Here is a 10,829-nt window from a genome sequence, read left to right as displayed (position 1 = left end):
ACCTAAGCTGCAAAATTTTTGAAATTGTCCTTGATTGTCTTTTTATTATTTAGTTTAGGGGTATAATTGTCATTTTGATGCTCATTACAGGACAAAATGAAAGGTTGCAACCAGAATCATACATGACACAATCGTAAAAGTGGAGCACCTGAAATGCTTCCAATATTATTACCCCACCACTACATACACCTTCATTCTTCGTTTTTTTTTATATGGAAGTAAAAGTGGTGATATACTTTAATATTGTAAGTTTTAGTATTTTTTAAAATTATAAAAGATATACAAATTAGAGAATCTGATTGGGTAAAGTATATTTTTTGTCCCTGAAGTTTGATAAAAGTTTCAAAAATACTCCTAAGTTTTATTTTGTTTTAATTTTGTCCTAAAAATTTTCGATTTGCATCAAATATACCCCAAACGGCTAATTTTTCAAAAAATTTAAGACCAATTCAACAACAATTTCATAAGAACAACCCTCAATACAAGCAAATCAAGCATAGTTTTTATGCATTATTATTAGATCGGTCTTAATTTTTTTGAAAATTTAGCCGTTAAGGGTATATTTGACGCAAATCGAAAACTTTTAGGACAAAATTGAAACAAAATAAAACTTAAGGATATTTTTGAAATTTTTACTAAACTTCAGTGATAAAAAATATACTTTTACCAATCTGATTTTTACACTTTAAATTTTTTAATTTTTTTAAACAGAAATCTCTCGGTTTGATTTCTGTTCTTTCACAAATTCTTCGATCTGATTTCACAAATTCTTCGGTCTGACTTTACAAATTTCTCAGTCCGATTTCTGTATCCTCACAAATCGGACGGTCCAATTTCTGTACTTCTCACAAATCGAACGATATAATTTTTATTTATCTAATTAAATGGTGAAAATAACACCTCATCAATCCACATTTTAAAAAAATACTGTTGCTACTCCAATATCAAAAACAAAATCCGTCATTCTTCAGCGCTTTTAATTTTTTTTAATTTATATATATCATGCTGCAACAAAATGACAATTGAGTTTTTATTATGATGAGATTGGGTTGTCACAATGTGACACACATTTAATTTTTATATAATGTTAGGTAAAAGATGCATATCTGTTCCTGCTCCTTCTGCGTCCCATTTTTTTTTTCTTTTAAATTTATTATTTTTTCCCTTTCACTTATCATTATCCATTCATGCTCTCAAAATCAATAACAATAATAATATAGTAGCCAACAATATAATTTATAAAATATATATGGTCGATAGAAAATTATTAATATGATGTACTAGATAGAAATGGCATGCTCGCTCATTATTATATAATTTTGTAACACATAACGTACGTGTAACACAACACACCCCAAAAATTAAATTAAATTAAATTAGGATTAAACCTTCCCCAGAAAATGTTGTATGTATATATATGATTGATATGGATAAAGGAAGGTCATTGGAAGCTAGGGCGTGCAGGTTTCCTAAATATGATGGCATGCATGTCAAGTTTAAATGATTAGGTTTTTGAATTGTGGAAAAAGTACTATACATGATTCATATATAGTCAAGTCTATATATATAGGAAGATCCAATTAAAGAAAGATACATATGTCATGGTAACACTATATATATGATTTTTACTGCATGGGTGTAGTTGTAATTTCACATGTTTAATAATAATATTAAAATTAAAAGTTAAAATATCGCAAAAACTTTGTAGCTTGGTTTGCATTGACACTTTGTTTGGGGTAGAAAGAAATAGGAAGGAGAGAAATTGAGTGAAGAAAAATAGAAAAAAAAGAAATTAAAGTGAAATTTAATTTTTATAGGTGTGTTTGGATGGAAGGAAAATACGATAGAAATATATTGAAAGATAAATAATTTATGTTGTTTGTTTGGAAAGAAAAATAGAAAAAAAAATAAATTAAGTTATATAATGATAATATTATCCTCTATATTATATAGTTATGTTATTATTAGATAAAATATAAATTTTATTTTTGTTTATTATTCATCTCAATACATAAACTGGAAATAATTTTAAGAAGAAGAAATATCTAAATCAATAATTATATGTACATGATTTTAAAGAGGCTAACCAATCACATTATATCATTTGATTAATATATTATGCCTTATATTACACTTACAAATACACATAAAAAAAGTCTTACACGATCAAGTCATTACATATGAAACTAACAAACTTAATACAGGGACCTCTTTGATCAAGTCATTACTAATAGCATAGACTTTTTTGACTAACTCATTACTAATAGCATAGTTAACAATAGTTATAGTTATGAAAGTCACAAAATATAAAGACATGAGGTATTATTATTATAAGCCTTAATTAAGTCATAGATATGTTACCCACAAAATATGAAGATACTTGTACCTATCTTGATCTTAAAGTTATATTTGTGCCAGTCTCAAAATATTAGCCACATTATTAGGACTATTGTTCCTAGAGTGCACCTGCTTCTTTCATCAATTTATATAATGTGGCAAGACGTACGTCAGCCGGAACACCAAAAAATTCCCTCTTAGTTCTATCTTCTCTGCATAAAAAGTGGTAACACCTCATGCGCAATTCTGGCATCACACCTAAATTCTCTAACTCAGTTCACACGTCATTTTCAGAGTAAATGCGAGGCCTAATTTGCTCAAGAATCACAAGACCATTTTCAGCTATTCGCACTTGTTGTTTAGCAATTTGAACTTGCTCCTTAGCTACCTACACTTGTTCTTCAGCTGTTAATACTTGCTTTTCAGCAATATTAATTGATCTCTCATAAAAATGATTCCCATCTTTCATCATGTCAGTCAATGCTTGAATGCCTTTACTCATTGTTTCCATTTCTGATTCTAATCTATCACTCATGGTTGTTTTGCGTTTAGTACCTCTTGATGATGTTCCTTGAGAGCCAGTTGATTGGTTAGATAAACCAATTTCAGGACTATGACCCATTGAAAAACTAGTAGCATGAGGAGTAATTGGATCCTCGTTCCACTCCTCTTCCATATTTAAGAAACTATCATCATCATTCAAGTTAATTGTTTCTTTATTCTTTTCCCACCTCTTCACTTTTTCTTTGGCACTTTCAACATGTTTTTCTGTTGCCCTGTCTGTACCATATATCTCAAATAGTTTATCATAGTGTTTGATTGGAGTACACATCCATTTTTTTACTTCTGATTTTGCCTAAATTAAATAGAAGAATATTTACTATGATTGTGTTTATATGTAAATATATATTATTGAGATACTACTTCAATAATTACTACTGACATTTAATACCAAAAAAGAGAGTAAATGCATAAAGTATACCTTAATCAATTCTTTCCAAACTTCAGCTTCAGCCTCAAACATCTTTGTAATTGGATTCCAGGAAAATCCACTAAGCCCATGAAAATTATTATAACAAACTCCAAAATGATCCTTTAAAGTCTTTGAGTCTATTCTTAAGATTCTCTTTGCGGATGTGGTTACCATAGATAGATCTCAAAAGTGAAAGTATGTTGTCCTATGCCATTGTAGTAAATGTGCCATCCACTCTATTACTTTTGCGACATTCTTCAATCAAAGTATTAATGAAGGTTGTATCCATTTCGTCGGTCCATCTTAGGGTATCCCGACTAGTGGCCTCACCTTGGCATGATGCTCTCTTTGCCATTAACACTTCTCAATCTACAAAACAAGTGGATAGAAATAACATCTATAATCTTAAATCAAACTATTTTTGTAAACTATCTTATCAATTATTCAACAAATAAAGATTCAATACACTCCATAAGTACAACATGTGACAGAGTGATTCAATAATTGCACACCAAATTTCTCAAACAGAATATGATAACACTTCAAGAGGTAACATGAATTCAATAATAACAAATCATAGTTATAAAATCAACTCAGCGCACAGATAATACAACTAATAACATTATTTGCAAAATTTTGTAAATGAGTGATTAAAGCCCTAGTTGATAGTCAGCCCACATTTGAGCAGCTATTTCATCCCTTAACATGGCCCCCCGCCTATAGTCTTCATCTTGTTCATGTCGAACTACTTCATCCTCTTCTGGATTATTTTCTTGTAGTTCTCGGTCAACTTGAGCTATGAGATGTGGATCAGGATCTACACCCATTAAAAAGTTATGTAATATGCAACAAGCTAGAACAATTTCAGTCATAGTCTCAAAGTCATAATGTGGTTCAGTGCCACTTGTGATTATTGCAAATCTTTTCTTTAAAACTCCAAATGACCTTTCGAAAACATTTCTCAATGAAGCATGACGAAGATTAAATAATTCCTTTCCATTTTTTGGGCCACGTCTTGCATACTCTTTTAAGTGATACCTTACACTTCGATATGGGGTAATTAATCCATACTTCAGCATAAATACAGCATCTCCAAGGTAAAAATTTCCTACAAAATCCATCATTAAAAATGATTAAATTAGTATAAACACACAAACTACTAATCTTTACCTACTAATGAGACAATATAGTTTTATGTACATGCTAACCTCGTGGAAGTTTAAGATTATCATCCCTCGATAATGCATTCTTAAGAACTTTTGAGTCAGATACTATTCCTTTCCAACCCGTTAATACATAAGTGAACTTCATATCAAAATCACATGCAGCTAATACATTCTGTGTCGGCCAGTCTTTTCTCCCTCGAAATTTAGGTTGATCCGCTATGGGTACTTTGACACGAAAGTATGTTCCATCTATAACTCCAATACAGTCCTAAATAATAGTCCATTATTTAATAAAGTAACATGAAATTGTATATATCAATCAAAATTATTTATTCATGTAATTGTACATGTCTATACCTTGAAATAAGGATAAAATCTATGATTGTGAAGGATCGCCGGAGAAATAATGGATGCAGATGGTTGTCGAAGAAATTCATCTTCTAGTAAAATAATTGCCCGTAACACAGCATGGAAGTGGCGGCTAACAGTTTCTCCAGACCGGTGGTAGAAAAAAGAAACGGTTCTAGTTTTCACATTATGAGCTATTATATACAAGAACCTAGCAACTTGCTCCTCTACTATAACATGTTTTGTATCCCTCACTTGACGTGTTGCTCTTAATTTCTCACACAATTGAAGAAATGCATCAGGGCCCATGCGTAGGATGTCACGACACCTATGAGTTTCTCTTAACTATTGCATTAAAGTAGCTCGAATTTGTTCTCGCCCAACCAATGTATGGGAGATGGATTTGTCAACCCGCGTAGACATAAATCTCAATAAATATAACATGTGCACAATGTAATATATCAGTATTATTGTGCATAATTTCTGTCGTCTTTTCCAATCCTTCCTCAAAATTGTTAATATATGTTCTTGGTTTTCAAGGGTTAACATATTTTCCTGATTATCGACCCCGAACTTAAAGGAAAGGTTTAGTGGGAAATCACAATTAAAGATGTCTTTCATATTGGGGACCAAAAAACTTTCTTCATGATCAGCCTTATCCATTTAACAAGCACTTTGTAGTTTCAAATGTACATATTGTAGATTTACAGCACCACAAAAACAAAAAAAATATAGCATCATATGTAAAACATAAGCAATGCAGTTAAATAACTAGTATTCATATATATGACCTCCTAATTGAAGAATATAATTAAGTGTAAAAGAATCTCAACCAATTAAAAGATAACAATTTTTTATACCTTTCAAAAAATTTAAACATAAACTACATATGAAAGAAAAAATAAAAAAATAAAAAACACAGAAAATGAAAGCAAGTAATAGGTGTTAATGTGGTTTTGGGTATAAATTTACATAAAAAAAAAACTTATGGATATATAGAAAACAGTATTTTAGAAGAAAAGTATTAAACAAGAGACCATATTGAAGATCTTATCTTAGTGGAAAACAAGCAGAAAAATCTAAGCTAAACTTGAATTTGGACAGAGACGGCATATGCAAAGTGTCTTGCAACTTTCCAAAGTTATTTGTTGAACTTGAAACAGATAAAGTAATGGACTCTTTGATAGTCATCCCGAAAAAGGATATTTTTTTTTTTAAATATAAATACTATTCACATGAAGATAATAATTAATTTGTTATATGTTATATCATAAATTAACTTAATCAAATCTTTTAAAATTGCTTAACGTTTTTTTAGTTGTCCTTTTTAGATTAAAAAATTATTTTAATCAACTTCAACACCTATCCATGTGAGAATTAGTTATGAATTTTGTGTACAAGTAAAGAAAATAGCTGAATAATTATAAAAGTGTAGATTATAGAGCAAATTTGCGAACAAGTGCGGTGGAACAAGTTTACTTTGCGGTGAAAGGTAAGTTGTTAATTTCTATCGTTTTTAATAACTGAGCTCCGAAATAATAATAATTTCTGTGTGTCCTACGAAATCAATTAGTTTACCTAAACCAAGTTTACTTTAGCAGTTATATTTCGATTGGAGCATTTTATCAGACAGTTCATAGACATAAAAGTTAACAAAGTATGAATCAGCATTTTTTCATTGGAGCATTTGATCAAGCAGTTTATATACATAAAAATTAACAAAGTAATAAATCAAACCAAAATATAATCTCTGTCCATATATTGCAAAATTAAATCACAAACACAGATCCATCAATATATAACGTCAAATGGGAAATAAGAGCAACATAAAAAACTTATCTATAGTATATACACACATTAATTTTTTCAACTCTGATTAACTTATAAATAAGTACCTTTGCATGTTTTCACTGGAGCATTTTATCAAACAGTTTACAGGCATAAAAATTAACAAACTCATAATTCAAACTAAAATGTAATCTTTGTTCCTATACTGCAAAATTGAACCTGAGACCCACAGATCTATGAATGTAATAAAGAATGAAAGGTGAAATAAGAGCAACATAGAAAACTTACCAGATTTGACCCATAGATGCAAGATGTCGTGACCAGAATGATTGAGAAGTGGTGGAGGAATGGACTGTTAGTAACACTTGCACTGGTTGATAGTGTTAGAAGTGGGTAGCATGCACAGCTGAATCTCAGGTTGAAGAAGAGTCTTCAGAAAAAGAGGAGGGTAGGGTTTGGAAATGATGCAGTGGAACGAGTTTTCTTTCCATTTTCTCACCTTAGTTGGAGAGAAAAATTTTTAGTGGGTCCCTTTCACTTTTTGCTACTGTTGTATTTTTCCTTTACATTTTCTTTCATTTCCAAACATGTGAAACTTTAGATTTCTTTTCTTTTTCTTTCCGTTCATGTTCAATTCCCCCTAATTTCCATCTAAATAAACACAGCGTGAGAGCTAGAATCCTGCTAGTGAGGGATATATTATTGAAGCTTCAGGTGACTCCATCTTTGTTGATAGGAGTTTCTCCACAAAACATCATACTAATGATGCTATATATTTTTTGAAATGAGTTTTGTATCATATTGTTAATGTTATTATAGTATTATAACACTCTCCTTAAATAAGAGATTTTTTTTTTAGTTTATGTGAATTTTTTATAGGATTTTTTTATTGTTAATTTTATGTTAAATTTGTTTTTTAAAATCAGCATAAATCAAATTCTAAATTTTTAAGTTATAGAAACTCTAATATTATGTTATATACTATTTTTTTTTAAATTTAAACTAATTTTTGGGCAACAATACAAAACTTATTATTTATTTGTTAGAGGATGGCATCACAAAAACGATAAAAATAAGTGTCAAAGAGACTATAGTACTTTTTCCTGGTAGATAGATCATAATGAAGTTTAATATAGAGTTATAATCGATCGGTTAAGTAACTAGTTTGTTAAGTGGATTTTTAGGGAGTTTGGGTGCTGACTTTTAATATTTTTCTATTAATAAAAAAAGTTGGAAGACAATGGACATTGCTATGAAGAAACATGCATACGACACAATTAAGGTATAATCTTAACTTTTGTAGCTTTTTATGTTATTTAAAATGATATTTATGTCCTTATTTTTTGTTACCTTCATATTCATCACATTATGTCTGAAATTTATACCAGACCTTTCAGTATGAGGAGGATGAGAACAAAAAAATAAAGCGAGTAAGATTCAAATGATAGAAAAAATCTGAAAGGAAACAAGAAATAACTTATTTTATAAGTTTTATGACGAGAGAAAGAATTTAGAAGAAAATGTTAAGTGTAAACCATTAGAAATAATCGAATAAATGGACAGCAGTAAAAATGGTACTTTCAATATCGTTTGAAGGAGTCTACAAAAGTAATTAATATTAAATTGGTATTTTATTTAACATACAATTTTAAATATTGTGAATACCTGAATAAAATGATTAATTAACTGTGATAGCATTAAAAACCCAAAATATCCGTCCATTATGTTTCTAAACTTTAAAAAAATAAGGGTACTATTAAGGAGTCACAAGTTGTAAAATTTATTACATGCTCAATTGTATTGTATCTTTATTTATAGAAAAAATGTAGACAAAATGCTTTAAATTAGTTGAAGCAACTTTATACACATATTGGGAGCTCCAAGATATTGGCAAGATAAAAGGATGAAGAAGTAATTATGTGTCTATTATTTTTCACATATTTTTCGTATTTTGTGATATTCATTTTTTAGATGTATGATTGTGAAAATATTTAATGTGGTTATAGGAGAAAGCACAACAAAGACATATTGGTAGAGGAGAGGTATGGACTATGGTTCATAAAAAATGATGGCTCGTATATGAATGATGATACGCATGTTGTTGGAGTAAGTATTGTGTTATAATTATTTACACCTGTTGTTCTATTCATGTTGCTAATTTTGAAATCACAATAACCCAATTCTAGTATATCTGTAGGAAGTAATTGCGAATATCGAGAGTCAAGATGGTTCCTCGAAGGAATTTTCACATAATGATTCGTTTGCACGAGTCCTTGGAAATGAGCATTCAGGAGGAATTTGGGGATAGGTTTTGGACCATGTCTAACTGAAATTATGAGTTATACTACAAAACAAACGGATTCTGGAGTGCAAATTAAGGAGTATCAGAAGGAGATTACAGAATTGAAGGCAGCAACAGTAAAACTAAAGGCAAAAATAGCAAAAGAGAAGACAATGAGACAGATCACGAAGAATATGTTGAGATACATAATCCAACAGTAAGAAGATATTTTGTCATCTGATGTCGCTGCAGAACTGAAATCTTTTGAGAACGCAACAAAATAGATAAAGATCTTTTAACAATTTAATTTTTTTGGTTTACTTTATGAATAGTGCACTTTAAAGACAAATTGCTATTAACTTTTTTTTTGGCAGTTATATATATAATTTAGATTATTCTAGCCTTGTTTTTTACTTGAATTATGTTTTTATTATAATTGAATACATAATCAGTTAAATTAGTATATAACTTCTCAAACTAAAAGATAGAAAAATGGTAATTGTGATTTGAAATGAAAATTCAAATAAACGGAATAAATAGAAAACGAAAATAAGAAGTTTAGCGGCAGATTTTCTAAAACCGCCACAAAAACTACTAAATTCGAGACATATATAGCGGCTGTTAATTAACCTGCTGCGAGATGGGCATCAATCAGTTTTGGACAATAACAACGGCCGTTAATCGCCACAAAATTTTTTTATCGTAAAATACAGTTTAACAACGATTATTTCTACTGTCATATAAAACCACCATTAAGAATTTACTTGCGTCATATTTTTTAGTGGTCAATTAACCGTTGCTATATGCTTAGCGACGATAGAAAAACTGCCGCTATCTGAATAATCAATTGAAACTATCTGCCGATAATGTTGTAGTGTTATATTGACGCATAAGTGAAAAAATTTTCTTTTAAACAAAATTTATTGAACTATACGTAAATTGGCGTAAAAAAAGCAAACACCTTGATCGGCACTTATCTAATAAATATGTGTAAAATTTATATATAAATAATATGGCCGTGTGATGATAGTAACAATTAGCCTAGCTTCTGATTTACTGAGCCAACTATTTTCTTCTTCTTCTTTATTTTTTTTAATAGTCTGATAGTCATTGTCATGTGGTGCTAACAAGTCCAATAAGCTAATTAAGGGTGGGTTCCTAATAGCCTCGTTGATTTCATCATTTGTTTGTAATAATATAATTATACACATATTAAGTTTGAATTTGGATATTTGCATATATACATCCATTGACAAAATTATGCTTTTAAGATTATATATATATTTTATTCTACATCAAATGAAATTAAATATGTCTTAATCTTGTGTGGAGAAAAAGCATTACCCTAATAATAAATGCATGAAACTATTAGGTACCAAAAGATTAAGGATGAAGAGAATAAAGATTGATGATGAAAGATGATGCAGAGAGGGTGTAGCAGTAAAAAAAAAATGTAGCAAAAAAATGTAACATATTATACAGGATCATTTTAGTATAACTATATTATGATAATAATACTATAATTATAATATTTTAAAAAATACGATTAAAATTAAAATAATAATTTTATTATTAAATAATATTTTTTTTAAATATTACCAAAAAACAGAATTATAACTATATGGATCTTGACTTTCTTGCTGCTCAAGTTATCTCATTAACTCTATTACTACTATATTCAACAGAAACAAAGCAAGAAAAGTCACTAGAAGCTCGATTACGTGTGTTCTTATGAGCCAATTAAGTTATTCATCCTTTTAAAACTCTATTTAATTTTTTGTATCATTATGTTTTCGTTATTTATTTATTTATAATATTACATGGTGTGTTCCACAAAAATTAGACATTATCTACCTGAGCACATCTTTCTATTATGTGTATTTGCGTTGTTTTTTTATTATGACGTGAATATAAAAAAAATCATTAAATCAGTAAT

At 29.3% G+C, this 10,829-nt stretch overlaps 1 protein-coding gene across 1 annotated transcript; it reads right to left on the bottom strand.

The window, feature by feature from the left end:
• LOC107616202 (putative nuclease HARBI1) lies at nt 3,830–5,568 on the bottom strand. The gene is made up of 3 exons (XM_016318193.2): nt 4,834–5,568; nt 4,519–4,744; nt 3,830–4,418 (listed from the first exon to the last, which is right to left on the bottom strand). The coding sequence occupies exons 1-3, from the start codon at nt 5,131–5,133 to the stop codon at nt 3,961–3,963; spliced, it is 984 nt and encodes a 327-aa protein (XP_016173679.2). The 5' UTR covers nt 5,134–5,568; the 3' UTR covers nt 3,830–3,960.

Source organism: Arachis ipaensis, chromosome B09 (genome assembly GCF_000816755.2).
Source record: "Arachis ipaensis cultivar K30076 chromosome B09, Araip1.1, whole genome shotgun sequence".
Lineage (NCBI taxonomy): Eukaryota > Viridiplantae > Streptophyta > Magnoliopsida > Fabales > Fabaceae > Arachis > Arachis ipaensis.
This window is presented reverse-complemented; position numbering and strand designations above follow the sequence as displayed.